Genomic DNA, 27,129 nt, shown 5'->3' on the forward strand with positions numbered 1-27,129 from the left:
ATAAATAAGTAAAAATTTATTCAAAATTAACAGTTTGTATATAGAGAATTAATAGGATGCAATTTATGAATAAACTTTATGCAACTAAGTGTGATGGTATTAAGAAAAACAAACTAAAAAATTTAAAATATAAATATTTTTATTTTTATTTTTGCATTGTTTTGGTCGTTGAATCGTTAAAGAAAATTGAATATTTCCAGTCTCATAAATATTTATATATTTTTTTATTCTGAAGATTTTATTGTTTATTAGTCGGAATTCATCAATGAGGATGAAGATGTAAATGGGAATTATACTATTTCAGGGACTCGCGTGCAAAAAGGCCATTATGAGAGTTCTTCGGCAAGTGTTGCTGTAATGGTGGTCTAAATATACCTGTTGTGTGTTGATCCCGTCGTGGCAGGAAGGTGGAGAAAAAGCGGAAGGAGGCGTTAGTTGCGGAGAGTCAAAGCGACGCGAGGCCGCTGGGATCGAATCATTGTTGTGAGCAAGGGCGAAAGTTTTCCAATCGCTCGAGGAGTTGCAGATCTAGTTTGGTGTGTATGTGTGTGTGTGTGTGCCGCTGTAGAGGTATCCGTTTTGGCGTGTCTTTGCTGGTGGATTGTGGTGGATTAGTGTGGAAATTCATGTTTTTTATTTTTGGATCTTCAGAGTTTATTTGGCAGCGTAGAAGGGAAATTGAGAAGCAGTAGGCATTTAGTTGTTCCGCTCTGAGATTCTCATGTCCTCTATAGGAAATTCTATAAACACATAGGTTTTGTTGCATTTTTGCTTTACATTTTATTTTAGGGTGGTAATATAGGATTTGTTGGGACCTTTTTCTTCCCTCCATAGTTATCTATGGGTTTTGTTACAATTTAGTGTTGTTTGGTTTGAATTTTGAATTTGTTCATGATTTTTTTTTTGTTGCTTTTTCTTGATTCAGTCTACTGACACAGAATATCAACCTCTGAGATATTGCGCGGCGTAGTTCCTTATGGAGTGTGCTAGAAGCTGGTTTCAAAGATTGCAACCTAGGGAGGATGTCAAACCGGGGCCTATTAAGAAGGAAACGGGGAGTGCAAAAGATATGCAGAAGCCTCTAATTGATGATGCGCCTTCTAATATTACTAAGCAGAAGGTCGCCGCTGCAAAGCAATATATTGAGAACCATTACAAGGCCCAGATGAAGTCCTTGCAAGATCGCAAGGAAAGGTGATTATTTTTTTTAAAAAAAAATATTTTCTGTCGAGGAAATATATTGTTCAAAACCTTTGGCCCCCCAAGTCCTACTAAACATCACTATCCTTTTACCTTTTAAGCGTATTGGATTGGAATGCCTTCCCTGTAGAGTTTCTATTATAGTTTCAGTGAATGTAGGATCCAAACCATGCATTTATCAAGTTCAAACTCCCTTTAGATAGTTAAACTATGTGTGCTTGGGTGGGAAAAGAAAGGAATGCAAAACTAAAGTGATCGTGCTTGTAGATTGTATTTCCTTAAAAGTGATAGTAACCACGCAAAAATAAATTTCCTTAGAACACAATATAAGAGACAATTTGTTGGCCTAGAGTTGGGGACAAAGATTGAGGCAATTGTGAGGGATTAGTGAGGTGGCAGCAAGTTTCATCCTTTTTGGATAGGTTGATTTTGAATAGATAGAAAAAAAAATTCCTCTCTTTTCATTTTCCTATGTAACTTTCTTATATCCATGTTTACCTCACCTCGTTTTTTCCTTTTTCTTCTCTTCTTCTCAAAGGAAACACAATCATAGTTCTATCATCACCTAAACCATGCATTTGAGGTCATTTTAGTATTCTCATTAGACTGTATATAGCTTATATATCTCAGTCAGTCTAGTTCACTAAACATGCTAATGTCTCATAGATACAATTGGTTATTTATGAATAAACTTGCCAATTATTTTGCTGACCCTTATGAATTAAAAGGTTTTTTAAGCTGGTACAATTTGAGTATAATCAACTGGCAAGTGTTCAAACAGATTTCCTATAGTGTTTTTCTACTTGACCATTGCTTTTATTAGTCATCATAATGAATTTTTGCTTTTAGTTGAAGAGAGAGAAAATGTTCCTGTTAACATAATTGAAAGAAAACTAAATAAACTAGTTATTACTAACAATATAGCCTTACATATAGGTCAGTTGGAATAATCTGCTTCTTGTTATTGACTTACTAGGTACTGGCTAGTGCCTCTAAAGTTCCGTTATATTTATTGTTGAACATGAGTATAAAATAATGAAACCATGACCATGGTCACATGTGCCTTCTGATTATGAAACTAATTTTACATTTTTGCATTTACCTTAAATATGGATTTGACTTACTCTTGTTGATATGCTATATTCTTTCGCATTTAATTCAATGACAATTTCAGACGCTGGATGTTGGAGAGGAAGCTTGCTGATGCAGAAGTTCCTGCAGAAGAGCAGAATAGCATTTTGAAGAATCTAGAGAAAAAAGAAACAGAATATATGCGTCTTCAAAGACACAAAATGGGCGTGGATGATTTTGAACTTTTGACCATTATTGGGAGGGGGGCATTTGGGGAGGTAACTCCATAAATTTTTTCAACCTTTTTTGCCTACTTAAATCTGTTACTGTGTCTGTTTGAAGTGAAATTCTTAGATTCAATAGATTGATATGGTTTTCTATTGTATCCGATGGAGATTTCATAGACATAACTAAAAACTAGTAATGCAAGATAGTTCTTGTAAGAAATGAAAATTTGTTAATTGTGTATGATTTAGATCTGTTTGTTTGGATGAATAAGTGGAAGGATGGATAGTTTAGTGGATGGATTTCTATCCCCATTCTTCAACTATTTGGTTGAAATGATGGATCAATTAGAAGGTATAAGTTGATGGAAAAAAAATCATGATTTTCCCCTCATATCATCCAAATCGCTTAGACTGAGGAGAAAGAAGATGAGGGTATTTTGTTAACTACCTATTCATAACACAGCTACTGCTACAATTCCCAGATCACACTACCAAGGTTGCAACTTCTTACTTGATGTGCTTCTGCTTGTGTCACTTCCTAATGTGATTTCTGGGTACATTCTGCTTGTCCAGACTAATGGCATACTACTCGTCCAGAATTTGGTGTGCTGCTCAATCAAGAATTGGTCTGTTTCTTGTGCGTGCTGTTCATCTAAAATCTGGCGTACTGGCCATGCAGAATTTGACTTCTGCTCATCTGGAATCCAGCATGCTGCTCTTTCTCCAGAATTTGGCATCTAGAAACTATTGATAAGTGATTGTCCACCGGCAAAATTCATTTTTCTCTTTTTGCATTTACAAGAATAAATATTGTTCATTCTATGAATTATTGAACGATTGTTGTATCAAAGTTGATTGATGTAATGGGAGAGAAGAGAGGACAGGAGTTATGATGAGGAGCGTATTGATATCATTTTCCAAATTTAGTTATCCTTCTTTTGACTTATCTTTCAAATTGAACAAATGAATAGATGGATGTCCAAACACAAACAAACAGATAAATTAATAGCATCCATCTGTCTGTTCATCCATCCTTTCAACCAAATAGACCCTTATTCTACTTGCCAAATCTCCTTGATTTGTTCCTCCTACGAACCTACCTCAAGCCCTATCATTCAGTTGTTAGGATTTACATTTTTAATTCAATTTTGACTCTTACTTGTTGGATTGGGGGAAGGATTCTCAAGAAAATTCTTTGATGTGCCAACCTTGTTTTTTGCAGTATGATCAGTCAGTATATTTGGATATTGTTGTTAGCCAAAAATATTATCTACCAACTAAATATGGACTATCCCAGAAATTATTTTTTTCAAAAAAAAGATATTGTCCATGTGACTATTCATATTTGCTTGACTTATCTAAGCCTTATTAGTATTGTTTACCTGATTGGACGATTGATTATGCTTTATCATGTTTGTGCAGGTCAGAATATGTAAAGAGAAAACAACTGGACATGTCTATGCAATGAAAAAACTTAAGAAATCTGAAATGCTTCGTAGGGGTCAGGTAAACTTCATGCTCATTTATCTATTCTGTTGGTTATGTCAACAATTTAGTTGTCTATTTACGTTGCAAATTGTAGGTGGAGCATGTGAAAGCTGAAAGAAACCTACTTGCAGAGGTGGACAGTGCCTACATTGTGAAACTCTACTTCTCATTTCAAGATGATGAATATTTATATCTCATCATGGAGTATCTTCCTGGGGGTGACATGATGACTCTGCTCATGCGCAAGGATACATTGACGGACGATGAGGCCAGGTTTTATGTGGCAGAAACTGTTTTAGCTATTGAATCTATTCATAAGCATAATTACATTCACAGGTATGCTTCTTCCAGTTGTGTGTATGTTCTTTTTTATTGAACTGCACTTAGTTGATGAACCATGGATTTATCTTCGTAGGGACATCAAACCTGATAACCTATTGTTGGACCGACTTGGGCATATGAAGCTTTCAGATTTTGGGTTGTGTAAACCTCTTGATAGTAGTAGCTTTCCGAATCTTAATGAACCTGAATATCGATTAGGAAGAAATTTGGATGATAAGCCATCTAGTGTCTCTCCTGCCCCGAGACGTACTCAACAAGAGCAACTACAACATTGGCAAAAGAATAGACGGATGCTGGTAACACTCATTGTTATGCTGTTCTACAGTTAAATCCTAGAGCCACTCTACTTGTTTATTATACTGCTTTTAGGTAGATTTCTCAGGTAGTTACTTGATTTAATAAAAGATTTTGGTTTCTTTTCTACTGATTAGAATATATAGTAGTAATAAATCTGAAAGTTTTTGGCTTGCTCTTGAGGGAAGCATTTTACTTTTTGTACAAATTATTTGGCTCGCTATGTCATGTTACTTGTCTACCATTTTGCAGTACTGCATACTATTTCCCCCTTATGTTCAGTTCTTAAATTGTGTCACCTGTTTTCATGTTTATTTGAGAATACCAGATACTTTTGTAACTTATTCATGTTAGCATATTGTCATTCAGTTGCAAGTTCTTTACTGTGTCCAGGCTTACTCAACTGTTGGGACACCAGATTATATTGCTCCTGAAGTTCTTCTCAAGAAAGGTTATGGAATGGAGTGTGACTGGTTAGATTCCCGAGTTTTTTTTTTTTGGTTAAATGTTCTTTTTCAATTGTCCTGATTTCATGCTATTCATTAGGTGGTCACTTGGAGCAATTATGTATGAGATGCTTGTGGGGTATCCACCATTTTATTCTGAAGATCCAATGTCCACATGTAGAAAGGTTTGTCAAGCGCCTTGAAAGTTTGTAGCTTTTTCCATGCTATTGATTTTTGAAATCAATGACCTAATTCTGGATCTCTGGTTTATTCTGGGCCTTTTATTTTGCTTAGAAACTATTGCTATTTTCTTTCTTCTGTCTTAGCTAAGCTAGTTCTTAAGGTAGAAAACATAATAATGAAATCTTGTTCTCTCTGTTTTGAGCTTTCATCTGGAGATGCCATGTCTTCTCTGTCCACCCTGATATCAGGAGATTGTTCTTTAGTCTAGAAGGACGGATTCATGTCTGCCTGATATTTTGATATCACATAGTTTTACGCGACACAACTGCCGAGAATATGCTAATCCCCCCTTAATTCAGTAAGACTCAATTTTTGTGGCCTTATATATAATACTAAATTGTAAATTCCTGAGAGTAATCTAAACACTACTAAGGGGTTAGATGTGAGAATCAAACTTCCCCATGATGTGCAACTTGGTGTTTCAGTTCATAGGCAGAACACTATTTATTGCCCACGTGGCAGTTACTGTTGCCATAATTGCTTATGAAAAGATGAGAATCGAGTGACACTATTTCAAGTTGCCCAAGTGTATAGCTTTGTGAAGGATAAAAGGTTATACTTTTTCCCCTCTGGAAACTGCATACGAAAAGATAAGATTTGAATGAGAAGCAGTGCCGCTTCAGCATTTATTATAGTTGCTTCACTTCTGTCTTGCAGATTGTTAATTGGAGAAACCACTTAAAGTTCCCTGAAGAGGCAAAACTTTCTCCAGAAGCTAAAGATCTTATCAGCAGACTCCTATGTAATGTAGAGCATAGACTTGGTACAAAAGGTGCCCATGAAATAAAGGTCTGCTTACTTGAGATGTTTTTGGCAGCCAGTTCATGAAATGTATGCAGAAACTTGTTATGAAATCATCAATTTCAGGCACACCCATGGTTTAGAGGCATCCAATGGGAGAGACTGTACCGAATGGAAGCTGCTTTTAAGCCAGAGGTTAATGATGAGCTGGATACTCAGAACTTTGAGAAGTTTGAGGAGGTATAGCCATCTCAAACAATGCTGAGTTCCTTAGTGTTAATTCATATTCCATAGGAAAACTTTGTCCAAGGCATTGAGTTCCTCAGTGTTAACTCATACACAATAGGAAAACTTTACTTTGTCCAAGGCATTGTAATTTTTTTCCAACGTATTCTGCCATTGTCATTTTATGATGCTTCCCTTTTTATATGCAGACAGTGAGTTGCTAATTTCATCAGTTTCTTTGGTGGTCCTGATCTTTGTCTTCTGTTGTTTTTCACCTTTGTTTTACTACAACTTTTCATGAGAAATCTGCACTTGGATATTTGTGCTATTAACCTTAATCACCTCTAAATAGTGATCTCTCAGAAATTGAGGTATTTATTCTTGTTTGATGATGCAACTAAGCACTGCAACTCTTGACTAAGATGCCAATGAGCAAGAAATCTGTATCCAGCAGATGGATTTGTTTGAATGTTTTTGGAAAATGGAGGTTTTTGTTCTTGGATCAGGGAGTTCATTTTGACTCTTAAATTATTCTAAATTAGCAAGAAACATGATTTAATCATTTATTTGAAAAGCACATTTCCAGTTTGCCCCTTGACAATTGACATGTATCATTATATCTTGATGCAGACATCAGCAGCGGTTCAAACTTCTTCAAAGTCTGGCCCATGGAGAAAGGTAGCTCACGGGTTATGACCACCCATAAATCTTTTTTTTTTCAGAATGAAAGCCGGCACATAACTGATGCATGGGCAATCTAAGATTTTCATTACTTATCCTCTGTGCCAGATATAAATTAGATTATCACACAAAAAGAAGGGTAAAGTGTGAAGTAAAATAAAATGCTATTGTAATTATTTGAGTAAAGAACTGTGTAATAGGAGCTGTTTGCAAGGCGACTCCCAATATGAATTAGAAACGGAAACAAACTTAATATCATATTTATGCTAATGAAGATGAAGATCGTAGTTCCAAGAGTGATTCTGAATAGTTCGATGAGTGAGCCAAATAATGTATCCTCAATATTGTAATGTGGACGATAGTTGATTAACCTACTTGAAATAGTTGTCTTACTGCATATTTCTGAAGCACTTATCCGTCATATCCCAATGCTTTTACTTTGTGAATGCTTTTCTAGGTATATATTGGCTCCTAAAGGTTAGACCTAATTTTTTTATCAATGAACTTTGGGTATTAAATATTAAGCATAAGGAGGGAAAGGCTTTATTAGGTTCATGCTGAGGTAGTTATTCAGTTTCATTGCCCGATGCAATTCTAGCTTTATCTAACGTTTCTAATTTTGCTGCCGAGAGAATTTTTTTGTTAATGAATTAATATCATCCTATTCGATCCATTGCTTTCCACTCCATGTCTATGAACTGTTCAGCTTTTTGCTTAATTGCTCATGGTTATCTTGCTAATATGATAATAATTTGAAGTATTTTGTTAAAATTTAATTGTGATATTCATTGCCAAATGTCATATCTTTTCTTTCTCTTTGTACAGATGCTTCCGTCGAAGGACATCAACTTTGTGGGTTATACTTACAAAAATTTTGAAATCGTAAATGACAATCAAGTTCCAGGCGTTGGTTGGTCTTTTCTCTCATTTCTTAGTTGTCAAATCTTGTTAAGAATAGGACTTTGAAAGGTCTGTAGAATCTACGATTTGTCATTCCTAATATCTCTGACACTGTCTTTTCCGTTATTATTCGCTTTTGTACAGCTGAGTTGAAGAAAAAGAGTAATAAGCCAAAGAGGCCAACAATTAAATCCTTGTTCGGTAATGATCTTTTTCTGATTTTTTTCCTAATTAATTTGTTTGGATAACCATTTGTTTGTGAAGACAAGGTCCATTGGACTATTCTTTGATCCCACAGACATGGATTCAACATCAAATCCAAGTCCACATGTCCAAGGTAGCTTCCTCAAACTACTCCCTACACAAATGGAGGTGCCTGAAAGTGTAGAGTCATCTTCACACTCGAGCAGTTCGTCTCTGGATCAACCCCATCATCGACCGAGATAACGCAACAAGCTCAATGAATCGTAATACCTGAACAACCGAGGAGCCCTCCCATCATGCGTACCTATTTCGTTCCCCTCAACCTGCACATAAAAGGGATATGACAGCGGTATTGGCATGGTTACCTGTAAATTTGTGGATCCAAGTGCGTAAAGTTACTTTTGGATTCTTTAATTTTTGTAACACTGAATTTAAGCTGGCGCCAAGAATTCCTGTTGTAGTGTGGATTAGCTCATTAGCCACTGAACAAATCATAATTACTTAAGTTTGATTTGTGTCCTATTAGTGATGCAAAATTAAGCACACTCTATTTCTTTACGTGCATTACATTGTTGTTTGTCAGATTATGCAGTCGCCGCGTCCCCGGGAACAGGCCTTCGACCCTGTGTCACCGGCGCCTAGTCGATCGCTTGCTGCATCAATGTGTGCTACTTCTGTGTCCTTGATCACGTTAAGAGAAAGTGGAAAAGAAATTAAGAAAGAAAAGTCAGAAATATATTTAGCTAAAAAATTGTGTTTGCTTGTAAAGAAACGTGTCGTGGGTATCATCTTAGTCATTGTATTTTTGAATGTTTCTTGCTATAGCCATCAAATTGAATTGGATCTAAATTTGTCAAGTTGATCTACTCTATCAAATAATTTAGATAGATTATATTAAAATTTTATTAATCTATTTTAAAATGAATTCAGATGAATTGATCCATTTGGATCTGCGATTCGCATGAATTGATTCATGATGAATTTGAGTTGATTTACATATTGAAAATTTTTATTTATTTATTTTAAAATTTAAAATTAAAATAGAAAATTTAATATAGATTTTGAATTACAATTTAAATTTAAAATTTTTAATTTAATTAATTTAAATATAAAAATTTTTAATATTTTTTTATTTTTTAATAGTTTATAATATATTTTAAATTGAATTAAATTAAAAAAATTTAATCAAGTTGATGAGTCAACCTATTCTATTCCATATGAATTCTTAATGGATTAATCCACTCCGCCGTGGATTGTTCCGTACCGCCGTTCTGGTTTCATATCCGAAACCCTAATCAGCTAAAACCCCAACTCCTACCCGTCCGCCACGGCTCCTCGCTTCCCTGGATTCGAAATCCTCTGCAACCAAAGATGGCGAAGAAAATGGGAAGGAGGGCGAGGAAGTTCGCCAAGAAGAATCTCCAATCCGTGATGAAGCGGAAGCGCAAACTCAATGCTTTGTTCAAGAAGAAATTCGCTCCACGAAAAGGTATATTCGAAACAAAAAGGTGCAATTTTTTCCCATTTATTCGTCCACCTGCTTTGTTAGGTTGGACTGATAGTGTTGTTATCTCGTAAGTTTTGTAGGGTGATGTGAAAAAGAATCGTTATGCTTATTTTTTTTCCTCTGCTTCCTGTTATTAATTTATTTAGCTAAATAGCTGGTATCTTTTCGACATATTTATTGTTGCTAAAGTTTTATGTGGTTATCTATCGTTGACAGCCAATAGCGACTCTCCTGAAGAAAGCAAAAAGTTGAAAAATGATATGCAGACTCCAGTGTATGAATTTTTCCCTAAGAATGTGAAATAGATGATACTGTGTTAGTTCATATTGTGTGGCTTTTAGTTGTGTTAAAACATGTTAAATTTTACGTTTCTCCTCACTCAGAGATCCAGAAGAGGAGATTCTGGATGGACTTGATTCCACCAATCTTTTTGGTGATTTATTTATTAAGGAAGATGATGATTTTGATGCAGATGTTTCAGATAGTGATGGATACCTCTCTGAGGTACGCAAATTGTACCCTCCTTGAATCTCACCATATTAAACTTTACTGAAGTAGCTTATTTTTGTACAATAATTGTCAAGGAGCTGGATAATTATTATTGTAAGCCTAATCTAGATCTTTGGATGAGTTGGTTATCAGAAATAATGTAACTACTGAATAGAAAATTAATCCTTTTGATTTTTTTGCCCATTTCCATTTGTGTATCAGATTTCCTTTCTATGTCTGTTTTGTTGCAATATTGACATTTTTTTCATACATATATTTCTCAAGTTTGTTTGAGTTGATAATCAAAATTTATACTCACGTTCTAGTTGAGTGGATTTCTCTTGTTCACAAATTTGTTAAATATTCATAATGTAGATTTCAAATTACAAAAACCTTTGAACTTAAGATTTTTCTGTTAGGCTGTTCCTACATTATTTTTCTTGTGACATTTTAGATTGAAATACTTTTTTCCATTCATGCAGCAACTGCATGCAAATGCATATTCTTCTCAGCATTAGATCAATATTCCATTCATATTCGTATGATGAGCATGCATTTGTTTGCGCCATTACTGTAAATTATGCTGATAATAGTTTGCTACAGGATCCTGAATGCCCATATATTTCTGAAGATGAAGAGGAGAGTTGTCCTGAAGGTTAGTGTTATTTTACCATCAATATATTATAGTACTGTCACGTGATATGTTTGTCGGTCTAACTTCTGCAGTATATCTGTAGAAATGTGCAATGATGTTGTTTTATTAGAACAGAACACAGAAATTAATCAAACACTTAAACATCAGAAGAGGAAGCTATTCAAACTGTGTAAAAAGGTGAGAACTTTCTTCCATTGTGAACTGTCTGTGGCAATTGTTAATAAATTTGAAATTCATTTTCTTCTAGTGAAGGCCCATAACTTTGTTCATTAAAGTTTCCTCTGCTTAGTTTAACCTCTTAGTAGACGATTTCTGTCCCAATATATGAGAATTCAACCATACCTCTGTTTTTTATTGATTTCAGATTCTGCATGTGTGCTTTTGTTTTATTTTAGATACATGTTTTTATGGAATATATGCTTCTAGCAATTTTTTGAGATACTTTACACTGGGATAGCTAGCATTAGTTTTTCACTGTGGTATATGGATTTGTTTTCAATCATTAATCTTTATCAGAGTGATCACCTCAGATAATTTATGCTTCTATTCCTTGGTAGATCCTTTCACTAGGTATTTTGAAAACCTGAACCACATAACTGCTGTTGATTATGAATTCAAAGTTCTCTTTGTGAGTGCATTTTCTTCTCCTAAATGCAAGTTGGTACTCAAGCATTTTTTTGCTACTCCAATTGGGATGTAGTTAGGCTGTGAATATGTTCAATGAAATAATTTTCTGGTGTTTGGGATGAATGGGAGATGAAGCCAGATCTGAGAGTTGAGATTCCTACCACCTAATGACAATGATAAACTCAAGAAGTCTCTTGTTCAGACAACTGATTGTCAACCGTCATATACTGGTGTTGGTAGGAGAATGTTAGCGATGGATATATACAGCATTATAAATTGTGGCCTACAGATCAACTATACCAAGTAGCTCATTCAGTTCATTTTATCTCTTTTTATGTAAATATTTACTTAAAAAGTAAAACATAATTAATCCACTGGTCTTATAGATGTTACAACATCAAAGAACTGAACCAACTTATAAAGAAACAAACGAAGATGCTGATATATTGAGCCAGCAACCAATCTAGATGAAAGAAAATACTAGTAGTTCAATTGATTTTGTAATTTTGTTGGTTGATAACTAATTTTAGTCACCTATCTCATGACTTGCTATTCTACTGCACTGGTATTTGAATTTCAACTCATACGATCCGCACGCTAGTATCATTCCCAATGAGATTTGTGTTACACATTCCTTAATCATGTCATAGATATTTATCCCTCTATTAGCTAGTCTATTTTTTTTATATTAAGGATAATCTTGTGTATCTTCCATCGATACTAATGGTTTATTAGTTAACTAATTTCTGTCAAATATCCTATCTCTGTTTGCACCTGTATTATCTAAAGATGTTATAGATTTTTGTGGATGGTGGCTATAAGCAAATGCGTTAGCTTTCATTGTTAACTATAGTTTGCCTGAGTTTCTTAGCATGTTTTCCTAAATTTTCGCTGAACTATTTCTGTATTGTTAACCCTGACATAATTTTTTTATTAGGCCCCACAATTCTCAAAATTTCTTGAAAGTAGAAGATCCGAACTCATCAAGTCCAAAAGTGAAGAAATTGTAAGATATTTATTGTTATCATTTGAAATGTATAAAAATTTAAAATGCTCACTGTTATTTGGAGACAATTGTACCAAGTATTTCTAGTGCAATTATAGTATGACACGGACAGGAGTGCTTCCTGGAAATTTGCTCTTTATCTTTTTGCTTAATAGTATGTGATGTTCATGTTATATTAATGAACTTATGTTTGTAAATGTTGAAGACTTGGCTAAATTTTTTCAGTAGAGTATGTTGATAAGAGGATTACATATATTGACAACTATATTATATTTTCATACATTTTGATATTGACAAATTCTCCTAGGTTTGATTCCTGCTATGCTGCTATTACGGTTGTAAGCAAATAGAAATGCTACAAGTGACATTTGCAATTATGTTGTTTGGTTACTTGCAATCCTATCTGCATGTATAATTCTTTTACATATTTTTATTTGTATACTTATTAATTACTTCAGTTCAATGTAAATTTTATGATATCATGCTAGAATCACTTGATTGAATATAAGCAAATTCATTTCCAGATAATCTTCTTATTTTATTTTATATTATTACAAAATTGAATTTTTTAAACTAAACCAGAGTAAATAGCTTATGTGGATCTAATTAAAAATTATTTTAATTATTTTATGCAAAGTTGAAAATACAAAAGAAAAAAAATGCAATAGGCCAGATACTCTATTGTTTGTTAAATATATTCTTTAGGGTGTTTGATGCAAGCTGCGACTGTGACATGCAGTCATTTAAAGTTGCAAATAGTACATGCAGCTTTTTATGGCCTACTTTGCAAATGATTTTGCAGCTTGTAACCTATTTGTGATATTCAAATGCTCAAAAATAGGCTTTTTCACGTGCAACCAAGCAACCGCTACATTCAGAACATGTATTCATAGCTGTCCTATGCATTAAACATTTATGCATTTGCTGGTCATTATGAAATATGGGCATCCGTTATCTTCAGTTGGTATAATTATGTTTGTCTTAGTATTTTCTTCTTTTTGTTATTTTCTTTAACTTTTATATTAAACAATACCATAGTCATATTAAAGCAATTATCTATGGTGGCAGTATTCAGATGATGAAGGTGATACAAGTAGCATGGATGATGAATATATAGTAGAAAATGAAATCTCACAAGTTAGCAAAGTCATCACAAGCTCAACTGTGGATGTATGGTGTTGGCTGGTTATGGAACAACCAAATTGGCCTGGACTTGCCAACTTGCTCAATGCCTTTAGAGCAGCTTGTCATTATGGTCTGGATACTGGTGAAGTTTCACCAGTAAAGATTGCCAATAGAGAGGTTTTCTCTAAGATTTTGACATTTGTTCTTTCTGAAGCCAAAGGAATCTTTTGTAGGCTCTTGAGGATTTCAGGTTGTTTGAATAAAGACACCATTTTGAAAATGACAAATAAGCCAGAATGGAAAACTATGCGACCACTGATCAAGTCATTTCTAAGGAGTTCTCTGTTCCTTTTGAATCAAGAAACTGACAGCCAGGTCCTTGTGTTTGTTTTATCTCAGCTCAGATTGTCAATCCTGCTATTTTCTGCTTTCCCATCCCTAACAAAGAAACTGATCAAGGTATGTTAAACATGTGTTCCTTGCTAAAGCTTCAAGTAGTACCCAGCCAACTAGCATAATCAGTAAGGTTACAATAACTAGGCATAAATTTCAACATTTTCTATGTATCCTAGGAAGGAAACGCCACAAACTTGTGCCCATCATATTTTGTAACATTGTGACTTTGTTAGGTAAGTTTGAATTGTTACTAAAGCTACTATGTTCATGTGACAAGCGAAGTTTATCCACAATATTGAATATCTATGAAGAATAGACTACTTATACAATTCTATGCAACTTGATTGGTTGTAATCTTGTTAGCTGTATGTTAAAATGGGGCAGTTGAATGTATTCCACTGAGATAAGCTTGACATTCTACAAAAAAAATTGATTGGCTGCAAAAGAAAATAGAAATTATCTGAATATTCAGTATTTAGTGTGACCAAAAGATAGCCATTGTATATATAGCCAAGAAAGTTCGTTAGCAACTGAGAAATTTATCTTTATCTTTCCATTTTCTCTTATTTCTTTTGCAATTTGATGCAGATATCCATTCATTTATGGGTTACTGGTGACAAGGATCTTTGTGCAAGTTCTTTTTTAATTTTACGGGACATTGCTTCTGAATTTTCTTTGGACAATATTGATACATGCCTGACGAAAGCTTTTGGAGCTTTCATTGCCAATAGCAAGTTCATGAAGCCTCAAAACATTGAACATATTGAATTTTTGGAAAATTCTATCGTGGAACTTTATTCGTTAGATATTCAGAAATCATATCAGAAGGTGCTCGTATCTGTACAGCAGCTTGCCAGTATCTTGAGATTGGCTCTTAAAACAAAGAAAAAGGTCTACTATCCATCACAGGCTCTTTGCATCTTTGTTTGTGTTATGCATATTTATAATTTACATAAGAGGTTCATAGCCTTATATGGCGAGTGATATTTGCATGCTGAAATATTTATTTTCCTCTAGTTATGTTGGCCCATTCATGTTATTGTTGGATTTTGTACTTTTAGTGGTCTGATATTTCAAATTGGACTTTGTTGACTGGTAGTGGAAAATGCTAACTTTCAAATATACTGCAATTCAAATAAAAATGTGTCTGATATTTGTAAGAAATCTAAAAAAAAATTAAAGAATGATTAAGAAAAGGTTCCGACAGATCCCATTAGACCACAGTACTTGCCAGAGTAAGTTTTAGATCTTTGTGCTAAGTTTCAGTCTGTTGGTTAAGATCATTTGAATTCTATCATTCAACTTAAACATGATGTTTCTGTTTCAAAACTTTTTTTTTTTTTTGAGAATGTGGAAAACATTTACAAACTTACTAAGAAATTTTTTTCACCTTTCTCTGAGTTTGGTTGTTGTCCCTTGCATATCCTCTTATTGATGTGAGCTTGCACAATGGAGGTGGCTTTGTTTGATTTGTCATATTAGTTATTAGTTTTCATAGAAATTCGATCATTGTTTCCAAATTCTGTCACTGGTCTCCTAAAAGCTAAACTATCTTTTCCAAAAGATAGATGTGTATGTATATTCAAAAAATCACATCTTCAATTGTGCCATCATGTATGTATAATGCTTCCTAGTGTGAAGAGGTTTGTCCTGTCTTCAATATTCAAGATTGCAAGTAAATTATTTTTTCTTGTAATAATCCAACAAGCCAAAAGTTAAACTCTAACCTTTTTGTAAAATTAACTGGTTCATGCATATGAAATGTTTATAGAATTTCATTAATCTATGCTTTATCTTTTTCTGCTACATAATTGTATATTTAGAATATATTGGTTCTTTTTGTTATTTCTAGAAAACTCTTTATAAACTTATAAGATATGTAGAGAGAGACCTTTACATATGCAGTTCTTTTTTTCTCATTGCTCTGAGTGCAGGATGAACTCAAGAAGATTCATAGTTGGCAGTACATCAATTGCATCGGCTTGTGGGTTAAGTTTGTTTCTTGCAATTACAAGAATCATGATCTGGAGCAGTTACTTTTCTTGATTATTGGAGTCATAAAGGGGATTGCTCACTTATTTCCTGGGCCACGATATTTGCCTTTAAGATTTAAGTGTGTTAAAATGCTGAATCAGCTCTCTTTTTCAAGTGGAGTTTTCATTCCAGTTGGGTCCTTTCTTTTCGACTGCCTAGAAATCAGGGGGACTAACAATGCAGAAGGAACAAAGTTAAAACATTTGGACTTTGCTTTGTTATTGAAGGTAAAAAACAGTTTAGAACAATCATATTTGATATTAATGCTATTTATCACCACTTTGTTTTTTTTCCCCTTTATTTTGTACCATATTATTGTAATTCTTTGTGTGCATTAATATCCATATTTATTCTAAAACTCTATAACTCTTTATCTTTTTGTTTCTAATAAATATTTTATTCATGCCTGATATTGGAAAATAGCTATTGCAATGTCTTTTGCTGGAATGCAAAGAGTTTTATTATTCTTGAATTTCATTAACCTAATAGGTTGATATTTGGTCTTGAAATATTTATTTACAATGCGCACACGAGTGACAGTTTCGGGTATTAATAATTTGCCATTTCACATCAGTACCTTTTTCTGGGGGAGACTTTTATTGATATTATCCATCCACTTCTTTGTCTTAGTTAGTCCTCTTCCAAGGATGCAAACACATCCTTTCCAGTATTCATCTTCATTCTGTTATTGTTCTATAACTTTGCTCTGCCTTTTTCCTGACAAAATAGGTGCCTAAGCAGCTGCTAAAATCACAAAGCTTTCAGCAGGCGAGTATTCTTTCAGCTATCAAGTTGCTGGCAGAACATCTTTCTCAATGGTGCTATCATGTATCTTTTCCTGATTTAGCGACCATTCCACTAATTCTCCTGAAAAGATTCCATGAGAATACTTCTCTTGAAAGTGTGCGCCGTCCGGTTAAGCGGTTCATAGACCAGGTACCAACAAAGGGGTCTTTGTTTGTCTTACCACTGGTAATCTAGCAGAAAGAAAATACATTACTGGTCAAGATACTGAATGTTGCACGAGTTATCAATTATATTCATCTAGAACTACAAATTTGAGAAAACAGTGGTTTATGTTGCGTTCCTCTGGTAATGCAGGTTCAGCAAAATAGCGATTTCATTCAGAGAAACAGAGACGGGGTTTCCTTTTCGCCAAAAGATAAAGAATCAGTGGATAGCTTTTTGCAGGTTAATTTTCTTCCCTAATATCCATTAATTTTTCCCCCGAGCTGGTGTATGCTGATAGTATCTTGTCTGGATGCATTTGCAGCTGGAGAAATGTGATAGAAGTGCTGCTTTTACAAAGTTCTATAACAGCATGCTACAAAACGCACTCGCCTGAGAACATAATTTGGTGTCAAAACACATTTTTACCCAGCATAAGGGCTTTGTATGTATATTTATACTTCCTAGAGTTTTGTGATCTAATTCACATGTAGCTGCGATTGAATTCTAGTTTCATCAACAAATTGTTGCCTTGTACAATGCTAAATTCAAGCTACACAATTCTGATAACTCCTTCACCAGCTACCTGTCTAAATTGCTCAAGATCACAAGGTATAGTAAGCACGCCTTCTTGTTGGTAGCCAAACTCCTGCGCTGCCATGTCGAGCAAGTCAATGAAGTGTGGGTGCTTGAAGGCCTCGATGCTAACCAGGAACCTCTGCAGCTCTGCTGCCTTCCCTGTTCCGACGAGCACTGGAATGAAGCCCTTTGGCAGCTGCCCATGCTCAGAAGGAATGCACTTGACATAGCGGCTGTCTTGCTGGCGCTTGGTCATTGTGTCGGTGCTCTGATAGGTCCCTCGTCGAGGTGAAGGTTTAAACCAAATATAAATAGTCCGAGGATCGATCGATTCTGACAAATGGACGAACTGCAGTGTCATACTAAAAACATGTCGAACGAACATCAAATGGAAAGGTGGCATGGTGCATGAACTTAAACTGATCCCACCCATGTGAAACCTTTTACTTCACAAATTGAAATTATTCACTTTTATCAAATTCTGAATAAAAACGTTATTTACATTGTCGGAAATTGCCCACTTGTCCTTGATATCGACCAGCCAAATTGAAATTATTCACTTTCATCAAATTCTGAATAAAAACGTTATTTACATTGTCAACGATGTAAGAAATCAGTATGATTTCCCTTATCCAAATTCCAACACGAGAAAGGATAATTTATTAAAGCTCCATTATGATACATAACTGTTGTAGTTGAACCCACTCGAGCTTGCTTGTGCCAAATCCTTTCTAGTTCACGCACTTCCCTAATTATCAACATGAACATTGGTGTAGAAGTTGAGATGGATCAAGCACTAAATCATTAAGCCAAAAAAAAAAAAAAATCTCACGAGTGTTTACAACATACAATCATCAAAGCCTACTACAGGTAACTAGATTTTAGTCAACTGATCGAACGATCAAGGAATTGATCGATCGACTAGTCTAGCAATCGTTTGACTAAGCCTAACGATTATTAATTAGTCAGTGAGGAGATTGTGATAGCTTAATCTTGATGTGGTTTAATCCAAACTCATCTCTCAATCATAATGAAGTAATCTTCAATTTTAATTATAGAGTTTGTTAAATGATCTCTACAACTTTTTTGCAAGTGCACCTTGTCCTCCATGTTAAACATGGTGGGTATTTTAATTTTCTCTTTAATCTATTTTAATTTTTAATGGTTCTGAAAAAATCAATTTTCCCTATTTCAAATTAAAAAAATTTCTTTATCCTTCGTGTTTTTTTTTAAACTTTATATCTGTATAATAGTAAAACACCAAATAAATATAATTTTATTTAATTATCCTCCAGAACTAGAAATACCTTTATTTACTTATTTTCGAGTAGATGCCAGTGTTAGTTACCATGTTTAAAATGATGATTTTAAAAATACAGGGGAAATTTTAGAAAAAATTAAAAATTTAGGAGGTAAAATTTTCTTAGAATCTACCTACCACGAGCGTCGTGAGGAAATTAAATTAAGCAAAAAATAAATTAAATAAAAATGCGAGAGTGTCGCCGAAGCCGTACCTCGATGGCTACGGAACCCGAAGAAATCTTTCTCCACCCACCGCTCTTGTTAAAGCTCTCTCGTAAGCTTTAATTAGCCAACCCTTTTGTTCAAGAATTCTTTGTTTAATGCAAATTGTCTTCTTTTTCATTTCCTGTATATTTTTTTTGTGAATTAAAAAATACGATGGATCAATCAGAAGATACATTTGTTGATTGAGACATGAGTTTGGATTCACAATCTTTTCCTGGTAACCCCGAAGTACTACTTGAAGCAATAATCTTATTAACAAAAACCTCATCAATTGAGGTTGAATCAGTACAGAACAAGAGTGCGATAACAGCAGAACGAGCATCATTCTGCAATCTTTTCCATCAACAAAAATCCCGAAATCACTGTTTTTTATATATGAAAAAGGGAAAAAAGAAGGTTTTTTTTATAGAATTAATGGAGATCCTTTGCAGAGATCGCTGCATGCTTAGTGACAGAGCACGAACCTGGTGAGGCCTAACACGCAGCAGGAGAGCGCGAGGAGAACCATGGTGGCAAGATCGCGAGTTGACCACTTGCGCACCTTGGCGCTGCCGCCCTTGGCCTCGATGCGCAGGCTCTTAGCCCGCCGCAGCGCGTCCACCTCCTTGATCAGGTCGAATTCCGCCCCCTTCCGCTTCAGCTCCTCCACGCATTTGACCAGCAGCATGCCGTCCTCCCGCTCCCGCTCCAGCAGCCGCTCCAGCACGCACTCCGTGTCAGTCTTGTAGCGGACGGCCCAGACGAGCGCCATGGAGCAGAGGAGGGAGCAGAGGCAGGGGATCCAGGAGCGGCGGCACGCGGAGGCGGGTGAGGCCGTGGCGGCTGAGAAGAGGAGGAGGAGGATTAGGGAGTGAAAAACGAAGAAGGCGCAGTAGAGACCGGAGATCTCTCGGCGGACGGAGTCCACGCGTGACTCCCGGAGGGCGACGCGCTGGGCTACGAGCTCCTCCTCCTTGATCCACTGCTTTAAGAGGAGCTTGTGAGTAGCGCTCTCAGCGATCTGGTGGAGCGGGTGGCGGAGTTTGTGGTGGAGAATCAATGCCGATTGATCAATGCTCCCTTCGCCGTCGGTCATCTTTTCGATTTTCTTTCTCGGATTCTTCAAGCTCTCAAATGGAGAGAAAGCGTAGGAGAAGAAAGGAGAAGATCGATTTGGGATTTGAATAGGAAGTGAAATTCGAACGTTAATATTTGGTTTGGGGGATTCTAACGGTCGAATTTAGATTTGGAATCAGAGACCAGGGGAAGCACGCGACGCTCCAACGGTCGAATTGATCTAAAAGCAATGTATTATTATTATTATTATTATATCTGTGAATTTTTTTATATAAAAAAACAATTTGTGGAGATTAATTGCGGATTATTAATTCGCATTCAGCTTAATTTGAATATTCGAACTTTTTACAATGCAAGAAGTAATTAAAGTTCTTGGTATTTTACAAGGAACCGCACATTTTTACATTAATAATAGTTATTGTTAATTAACCTCGTGTTTCTCAGTCAATGAATTGTTGATGGATGCCTAATCCGCAATATATATGAAAATGATAGGTAAGAAATCAAGTGAATATTTAGCCTAACATTTATATATAATCCCCACGTATAGTATTAATTAATTTGAAAGCTAAGCTAACTAATTAAGTTTAGTCAAGGCAAGCCAAGTTTTGATTGGCTATATATCAAACTAAACCAAGAAATTGGAGTTGATAGTAGAATTGCATTTACATTTAGGAAATAATTTAAAAAGAAAACATAGGTTAGGCAGTAATTAAGCTATCTAGGAAAAGGTTGACTAAGCTATAACCCTTCTACAATGAACCTATTAATTGAAAAGAGAGGACTGTGTTATACAAGTCAGAACCTTCCTCACGGAATATATTAATATAACCTAATTAAGTATAACACGCACGTATTGAATATACATCCACATGCTCGATCACATAATCAATATATTACCTCGTCGAACTCTCTCGCCCCCTGCAAAAGTCTAGTCAATTGATTGCATGCATGCATGGCACATGAAATTTAGCAGAGAAACTGCAATTTTCTATAGAGTTTTTGTAGTGTTTGTTGCAAAAACCTACAAGCAATGTCAATATAATGGTGATCAGTCACAGCAAGTTATTGACATGATTTCTGTCACTGCATGCGAATGGAGCTTTTAGCTACGTTGAAGGAAGCTTCATTTCATGCTGTATTTTTGAGACTGAGTTCGGCCTGTGGCGACAAGATACCAAGCCAAGTCTTCTCCTCCTTCCTCCCTGATGATCTATGCTAGCTAATTAATCACAAGGTTGACTTTTGTTTCTGACTATGTCTTCGAAGCGGAACGTTGACCAACAAAATCACGAAGAAGAACAATTAATGTTGACCTTCCAGGCAAAAAAACGATGTTTGAGATTATTTATTTTCCGATATAATCACAATTCTAAGCTTGACTGCTCAACCAATGCACTAGATCGTTGATGAGACGAGATAATATAAGAACGGTAGTCGACAGAATTAAATGCTTTGACGACTGCATTAACTGCTTAATTTATGTATTAATTATTTTCTCCACATTTCCAGTAAATACTTGCATAAATGCTCGAATTTATAAGTTCATATCGACGATATATGAACTTTTTCCAATAATTAAAGACTAATTAAGAGTGCATGGGCGTACCATGTGAAGCATAATGATAATGGTATCTTAACAAAGGAAGATATAGCATTAAAAATATTGATTTTGTGAAGTATAAATTGATAAAATTTAGCAAGATGGAGATGAGGACCCGTGTACATTACCGGATATCTCCTCATATGTGCATTTGCAGTTATTTTTTTATTTTACTAATTAAAATTTGTTTTTTAGTTATAGAAGTCATACTAATATATATATATACACCATCAATGAGCATTAAGTCCTTCCTCATTAATATTACTGAACTCTTAAAATTTATTATTATAATAATAGTTAAATTGTATGAACTAGCTACATGCAAGAGAAAAGATAAGTTTCCCGACCGATCAAGTCGTTCCAGCAAAACATTAATAATTATTTTTCTTTTTCAAATTTTAATAAACTCTGGCAATTTATTAGAACGTGTTGTCGATTTGAAGAGCGTACGACGACGACGCGTATCCACAGTCGTTGATTGGGAATATTCCGTCATCCGCCAGGAGCTCTGAGATCCTGCCAAGCTCGTCCCAGATGCTATCTCTCATGAAGTCATTCGAGCTCGGGCTCATTTCCGGATTGTTAATATCCGAGCTCGCCGGCGCCGGAAAGATAGATTGGGCGCCTTGGCCGGGGGCGCTCAGGTTCACGTTGTGGACGCCGTGGTTTTGACGTTGAAGGAGTTGCAGCTCCTTCGCGGAGCCGTCGGAGGAGGTGCAGCACATGTAGTCGTCGATGGACTCGAAGCAGTTGGTGACGCTGCTGGACGCCGGCGGAGACTTCGTCGGCGTTGATGTATTGTAGCTGTTCGGTTGCTTCTTGTAAGAAGAGCTTCTCTTGAAGATTCTGCAGATCGTCCAAACCTCCTGGAAAACAAAGTGTATTGACTTAATTATGAGCCGAATTTGTTACGAAATTGGAAGCAAAGTTTGAACTAAACAGTGATTAGATATTGGATGAATATAGTGTTTGAATTTTTGTTGATTATCGACTTAATTATCATCGATTCAAGGTTTCAGGTCAACATGAAGGAATTTAAAGTCATTAGAGTTTCTGGACACGCAAAATTTTCAAACATCTTAATTGCATTCCATAAATGCGGTGCAACACGTGGCGTATAATTAAAGTATACCAATAAATTTTCTCTTTTTTTTTAAGAAAAAGAAAAAGGTAAAGCTTAATTACCGCTTCTTGTAGGTTGGCAGTGTTCTTGAAGGAGGCGGTGGCGGTGTCGCCGGAGTCGGATATTCCGCTAGTGGGAAGGCGGAACTCGTGCATCATCCAGTCGGTCTTGGTGCCCTTCCCGGCGTGGCCGCGGTAGTAAACCAGCGACTTCTTGAGGCCGATGCAGTGGCCGGAGGCTTGGATCGGCCGATCGATTCCGGTGGCTTTCCAGAAGCCGCAGCCGGTGACTCGGTTAGGCCGGACGCTGTTCCGGTACTTCCTCCCTCGCTGGCAGAAGAAGTACCATTCCTTCTCCGCCGCCGCCGTAATCATAAACTCTGAAATTAGATCGCCAGGTGATCATCAAATTTAAATCTCGCATGCACCAGTGCAATTATTAACTAATTAGCTAATTAATCAATCTATACGTAAAACAATTACTTGGCAACTCCCAAGGCTCGTGCCTGTAAACGTCCATCTCCTTGATGATCTCGATACTGAGCGACTTCTTCTCCACCTTCCGGCGGAGGTAGAAGCCGACGAGCTCTTCGTCCGTCGGGTGGAAGCGGAATCCGGGGAGCATCACGTCGTCCTCCTCCCCCTCTTCCACCGCCGCCACCTCATGCTCTGTTCTCATCTTCCCTTGCTATATATCTCTGTTCCTAATCCCTCAATCAAAACTCTGTTTACGCTCAATCAATTGATGGACTGTACCGACTTTCAGTATGCTCCGATCGTATTTATAGAGAGGGAGAGATTCATAAGATAGACTTATTAATTGATATGGTGGAATTCCAAGAGGAATTAGAATTGAAAGCAACGTGAAGCTCCCTCACAAGGCACCCAAGAAAAGGTTTAAATTTGCTGCATGTTCTTGGAATATTAGAGAAATAAACGATCGCGTGATAGGTGTGAGAGATTTAGATAAATATATTCGGGGAGGCTTCATTCGACGTACGTCGACGACCACCGCAACCACGTAGCTAGAGTACGTGTATAATGGGAACGCAGAAAACCCTCGATTATTATTTTCCTACGCGTGCCAATAAAAATTACTTTTTTCGTAAATAAATGGAATTTAAAATAAATATTTGTATTCCATATTAAAATATGTTATTAGTTTTATTATTATTTTTTGGTGACTGGCTTTTTATTCCATTGGCCATTTGCCGATTAAAAAATTATCAAAAGGCTTTTTATTAATTTTTAAAATATATATATAACAAAATATAAATTTAGAATATGACAAACTTAAACTTTTTGAAATCTGGATATTAATTTTACACCATCAAAAAGGTCGAATTAAGTTTAGTATAAACATCAGTTTACATAATTTTTATAAATTTATAATTTTAATTTTATAAAATCTGAATATTATTTTTGCAAAATCGATATAAATTCAAACTTTACTATTATAATATTGGAATTTAATTTGTCAAAAAAGATTCTTAATTTTTCTTGTTATAAAATTATTGCAAAAAATAAAAAATTATATTTTTTAAGTAGATAATTTTTATTTGTATCTAAATTGAAGTAAGTTTTAATCCAAGAAAATTACAAAATCATGGATAAAATATATTTCCAAATAAAATTTTAAAAATATATTTAAATACTAAAAATCTCCATCAAAATGTCTTAATATTTTAGTTTAGAATAGTCTTAATTACTCTTGAACAATATTAATACAGTATCCAAGTTAATCCCTCAACCCACAAACAAAATAAAAAAAGTAACCGTGTTTCATGAGCTGATTCTCAAGCTAATTAATAATTCTAGATATATACATCTCATCCGGAGCTTTTAGTTTCTTATGAATCAAATCTCTCATTTGAGGGAGCAAATAAGAGATTGCTACATCAATGCAAATCAATAGGAAGTTGACAAGAGTGATATTTTTGAAGACTTTTGCTAATGAAACAACTAAACAAAGACTAACGCAAGATTCCTATCAATCTCAATTATTTGCTAGTAGACAAATTGAAGAGACCCTAGTAGCGTTAGCGATCGAATTCAATTAAGCTAATCACACGTAATCAAGCTGAGATATTGTTTGATTGACTTACCATATATTGATTGATTCACTTGTCCATTAGACTAATTAGTCAATGATTCAAATATATATTTCCCAGGTCATTGTGCAGAATTATATAATGAACCCCATATTTTTGGGAAACATTCAAAGTGTTCATAGACAATTCACATCGTGCTTTTATAACCCTACTGGTACTCTCTTAACTCTTAATAATTACTTCATCTAGATGTACATGTTGACTCCAAATACCAGAAAGGCATTACACATGCATATCTCTTGATGTTAAATATACTTTTTGAACAATTTTTAATGACTTTGACCTTCAGTTTCCCGTAATTAAAATAGCTAACGAAATTATCCATATCGCTATGGAATCTTCCACTGCTTTAATTTGTTTCATCCGATCGAGCTCTCATGTTCAAGAGTTAGTCATCACAGTTCACACACTTGATACAAATTGGCCATGCAGATGCGTAATCAGTTCATTATTGAGCTTGTCTGTTTTTCTGGTCTAAATCCTGCACATGAGCAAGTAAATATCTCATGAAAAATAATTAAGAAGCTTATTTAAGAATATCTTGAAGGATAACTCACAGCAAGGCATGTAAATAATTCAATAAAATATATAGAGAAAAAAAAACAGAGACCAACCAATTTTGAGTTATTGATCTATTTGATTATCTGTCAAGTTGAGTTAGATCGGATACGAATAGTTTATGGTGGTTTGAGTCAGAGATACGGAGAAGATACGCACGAAATAAACTAGATTAGTGTTTCACGTGTTGATAAATCTCAATTATACTGCAGGAGATACTAATAGCTGACGTGTTCAACAAAACTGCATATCAACGAACTTAATTAAAAACTCAATATTATGAACAAGAAACTGCAGCTGTGAACCAACTACATTTTTAGGTCTGAATTCGATACCTTACTCTCATTGGAATTTTTCTTTCATCTCTTCCCTGCCTTCTCCATCCTGTACCAGGAAGGTGCAAAAGATACACTTTTTAATACAACAGAAGAGAAATCACATCGTATTTATTGCAGGTCAAATAGCGTTGGGGAGAAGTCAAATTCTCTGCCGAGAGACTCGGCCAATACTGTTTACTGCAGTGCCAACAGAAAAAAGTTGCAACAGCAAGTTCGAAGACTATCCAAGCCTAATTTTCCAAGAGTTATTGCAGCATAGAAATTGTGTTCTGTAGCAGACAAGGAAGGAAATTATATAATTGCATGAACTGTGGCTGAACAGTGTTGATTTTTTACAGCATTTATTGCAAAAGGTTACAGTTAACAATGGCCGCCAGTCACAGCAAGTTCAATGACTTGGAAAACAGACAGAAAATATTATGCACATTCCTATTGACTGCCAGCAAGTTCATTGTTTTAAATTGTACTAACTCTGTGGTAAAATATTTATTCATTGTTGATCAATCTCTTCAGAATTAATTGAATCATTGACAAAAGAAAATAGATCTCTTTCTCTATTATTGATGATGTTACAGCTTCCAGGAAACAAGAAGTTTGAGGCACCACACATAGATCAACATTAATCACCAGTATCATTAATTAATGGATTAACTCAGATTTATCAAAGATAAGAAGTAAACCTCTGACTCTTTAACTTTCAAGTTTACTAACTTTACTCGAACATGTAACGTCATCAAACATAACATTCTTGAGCAATCATTCATCTAATCAAAGAAGATCATAAATAGGTAAGCAATCACCATCTTCATAATGGTTGTCTGGCAAAGCTTCCACTTCTGTCCTTTGTTACTGGCTCTGAAACATCAACGATCATAAGTCACCAAATTACTCTTACAATCTTCAGCTATGGAATAAAACCAGTGATCCCATTCCTTAAGTCCACATCAAAGAGCTCTTTAACATCCATTTTAGGCCAAAAATATATAGTGGGATCACGAGGAAATGTCGAGTAGCCTGAATAATGTTCAGGAAAGAACCAAAAGAGCTGAGACCACAAGATCAATTACAGACATATTGATAATCTTCTGGTACCAAGACTGTAGTGGGAAATTGAACGTGTATAATCTCATGTTGATGCCTTCAACAAGCAAATCCATTTACACTTGACAAACTTACAGTTAATTAAACATTTCAACTTTTTGGAAGATAAAAGCTAATTTCATGTCTAAGAGGATCTTCAATTTGTTCAACCACCCGCATTTCCCCTTCATTCCCACACCTTCCCAACTTCTCTTTAATTTGTAAAAGTAAATATGCTTTATAGCCTTGAAATAGAGTTAAATGGACACAATTTATTCATGGGAAGCTAGTTCAAACTATGAGGAA

General features: G+C 35.3%; 4 protein-coding genes across 5 annotated transcripts; 2 read left to right on the forward strand and 2 right to left on the reverse strand.

The window, feature by feature from the left end:
* The first annotated feature begins 419 nt into the window (after nucleotides 1–419).
* Nucleotides 420–8,583, forward strand: LOC141832760 (uncharacterized). Its single transcript, XM_074720150.1, has 14 exons — nucleotides 420–570; nucleotides 926–1,194; nucleotides 2,375–2,549; nucleotides 3,921–4,004; nucleotides 4,081–4,322; nucleotides 4,402–4,624; nucleotides 5,016–5,095; nucleotides 5,169–5,253; nucleotides 5,969–6,100; nucleotides 6,179–6,292; nucleotides 6,908–6,955; nucleotides 7,784–7,868; nucleotides 8,003–8,059; nucleotides 8,157–8,583. The coding sequence occupies exons 2-14, from the start codon at nucleotides 977–979 to the stop codon at nucleotides 8,303–8,305; spliced, it is 1,692 nt and encodes a 563-aa protein (XP_074576251.1). The 5' UTR covers nucleotides 420–570; nucleotides 926–976; the 3' UTR covers nucleotides 8,306–8,583.
* Nucleotides 8,584–9,357: 774 nt separating this feature from the next.
* On the forward strand, nucleotides 9,358–17,370 carry LOC141836682 (protein REBELOTE-like). Of its 2 annotated transcripts, XM_074724196.1 has the most exons (12): nucleotides 9,358–9,551; nucleotides 9,786–9,843; nucleotides 9,953–10,073; nucleotides 10,662–10,713; nucleotides 10,796–10,890; nucleotides 12,278–12,346; nucleotides 13,415–13,930; nucleotides 14,456–14,758; nucleotides 15,802–16,128; nucleotides 16,631–16,837; nucleotides 17,003–17,092; nucleotides 17,175–17,370. In XM_074724196.1, the coding sequence occupies exons 1-12, from the start codon at nucleotides 9,434–9,436 to the stop codon at nucleotides 17,244–17,246; spliced, it is 2,028 nt and encodes a 675-aa protein (XP_074580297.1). In that variant the 5' UTR covers nucleotides 9,358–9,433; the 3' UTR covers nucleotides 17,247–17,370. The 2 variants fall into 2 exon arrangements, with proteins under 2 accessions (XP_074580297.1, XP_074580302.1); XM_074724201.1 differs by lacking the exons at nucleotides 9,358–9,551; nucleotides 9,786–9,843 and having other exon boundaries at nucleotides 10,062–10,073; nucleotides 10,785–10,890.
* A 1,943-nt stretch (nucleotides 17,371–19,313) lies between these two features.
* LOC141819079 (uncharacterized) lies at nucleotides 19,314–20,030 on the reverse strand. Its single transcript, XM_074706709.1, has one exon. The coding sequence runs from the start codon at nucleotides 20,028–20,030 to the stop codon at nucleotides 19,401–19,403; it is 630 nt and encodes a 209-aa protein (XP_074562810.1). The 3' UTR covers nucleotides 19,314–19,400.
* A 1,959-nt stretch (nucleotides 20,031–21,989) lies between these two features.
* Nucleotides 21,990–23,473, reverse strand: LOC141841862 (transcription factor JUNGBRUNNEN 1-like). Its single transcript, XM_074730061.1, has 3 exons — nucleotides 23,220–23,473; nucleotides 22,800–23,116; nucleotides 21,990–22,480 (listed from the first exon to the last, which is right to left on the reverse strand). Exons 1-3 carry the CDS (start codon nucleotides 23,413–23,415, stop codon nucleotides 22,034–22,036), a joined length of 960 nt encoding a protein of 319 aa, XP_074586162.1. The 5' UTR covers nucleotides 23,416–23,473; the 3' UTR covers nucleotides 21,990–22,033.
* Nucleotides 23,474–27,129: the final 3,656 nt, after the last annotated feature.

Source organism: Curcuma longa, chromosome 1 (assembly GCF_044706935.1).
Source record: "Curcuma longa cultivar G26 ecotype Majalengka, Jawa Barat chromosome 1, ITB_CL_G26_1.1, whole genome shotgun sequence".
Taxonomy (NCBI): Eukaryota; Viridiplantae; Streptophyta; class Magnoliopsida; order Zingiberales; family Zingiberaceae; genus Curcuma; species Curcuma longa.

Excerpts from the sequence above, each read along its gene's own strand:
- LOC141836682 (XM_074724196.1), top strand. The coding sequence starts at position 9,434 with ATGGCGAAGAAAATGGGAAGGAGGGCGAGGAAGTTCGCCAAGAAGAAT. Across the intron at positions 9,552-9,785 it reads GAAATTCGCTCCACGAAAAG|CCAATAGCGACTCTCCTGAA; the intron begins GTATATTCGAAA and ends TATCGTTGACAG. Across the intron at positions 14,759-15,801 it reads CTCTTAAAACAAAGAAAAAG|GATGAACTCAAGAAGATTCA; the intron begins GTCTACTATCCA and ends CTCTGAGTGCAG.
- LOC141832760 (XM_074720150.1), top strand. The coding sequence starts at position 977 with ATGGAGTGTGCTAGAAGCTGGTTTCAAAGATTGCAACCTAGGGAGGAT. Across the intron at positions 6,293-6,907 it reads ACTTTGAGAAGTTTGAGGAG|ACATCAGCAGCGGTTCAAAC; the intron begins GTATAGCCATCT and ends ATCTTGATGCAG. Across the intron at positions 6,956-7,783 it reads AGTCTGGCCCATGGAGAAAG|ATGCTTCCGTCGAAGGACAT; the intron begins GTAGCTCACGGG and ends CTCTTTGTACAG.
- LOC141841862 (XM_074730061.1), bottom strand. The coding sequence starts at position 23,415 with ATGAGAACAGAGCATGAGGTGGCGGCGGTGGAAGAGGGGGAGGAGGAC. Across the intron at positions 23,117-23,219 it reads CGAGCCTTGGGAGTTGCCAA|AGTTTATGATTACGGCGGCG; the intron begins GTAATTGTTTTA and ends ATCTAATTTCAG. Across the intron at positions 22,481-22,799 it reads CTGCCAACCTACAAGAAGCG|GAGGTTTGGACGATCTGCAG; the intron begins GTAATTAAGCTT and ends TTTGTTTTCCAG.
- LOC141819079 (XM_074706709.1), bottom strand. The coding sequence starts at position 20,030 with ATGACCGACGGCGAAGGGAGCATTGATCAATCGGCATTGATTCTCCAC.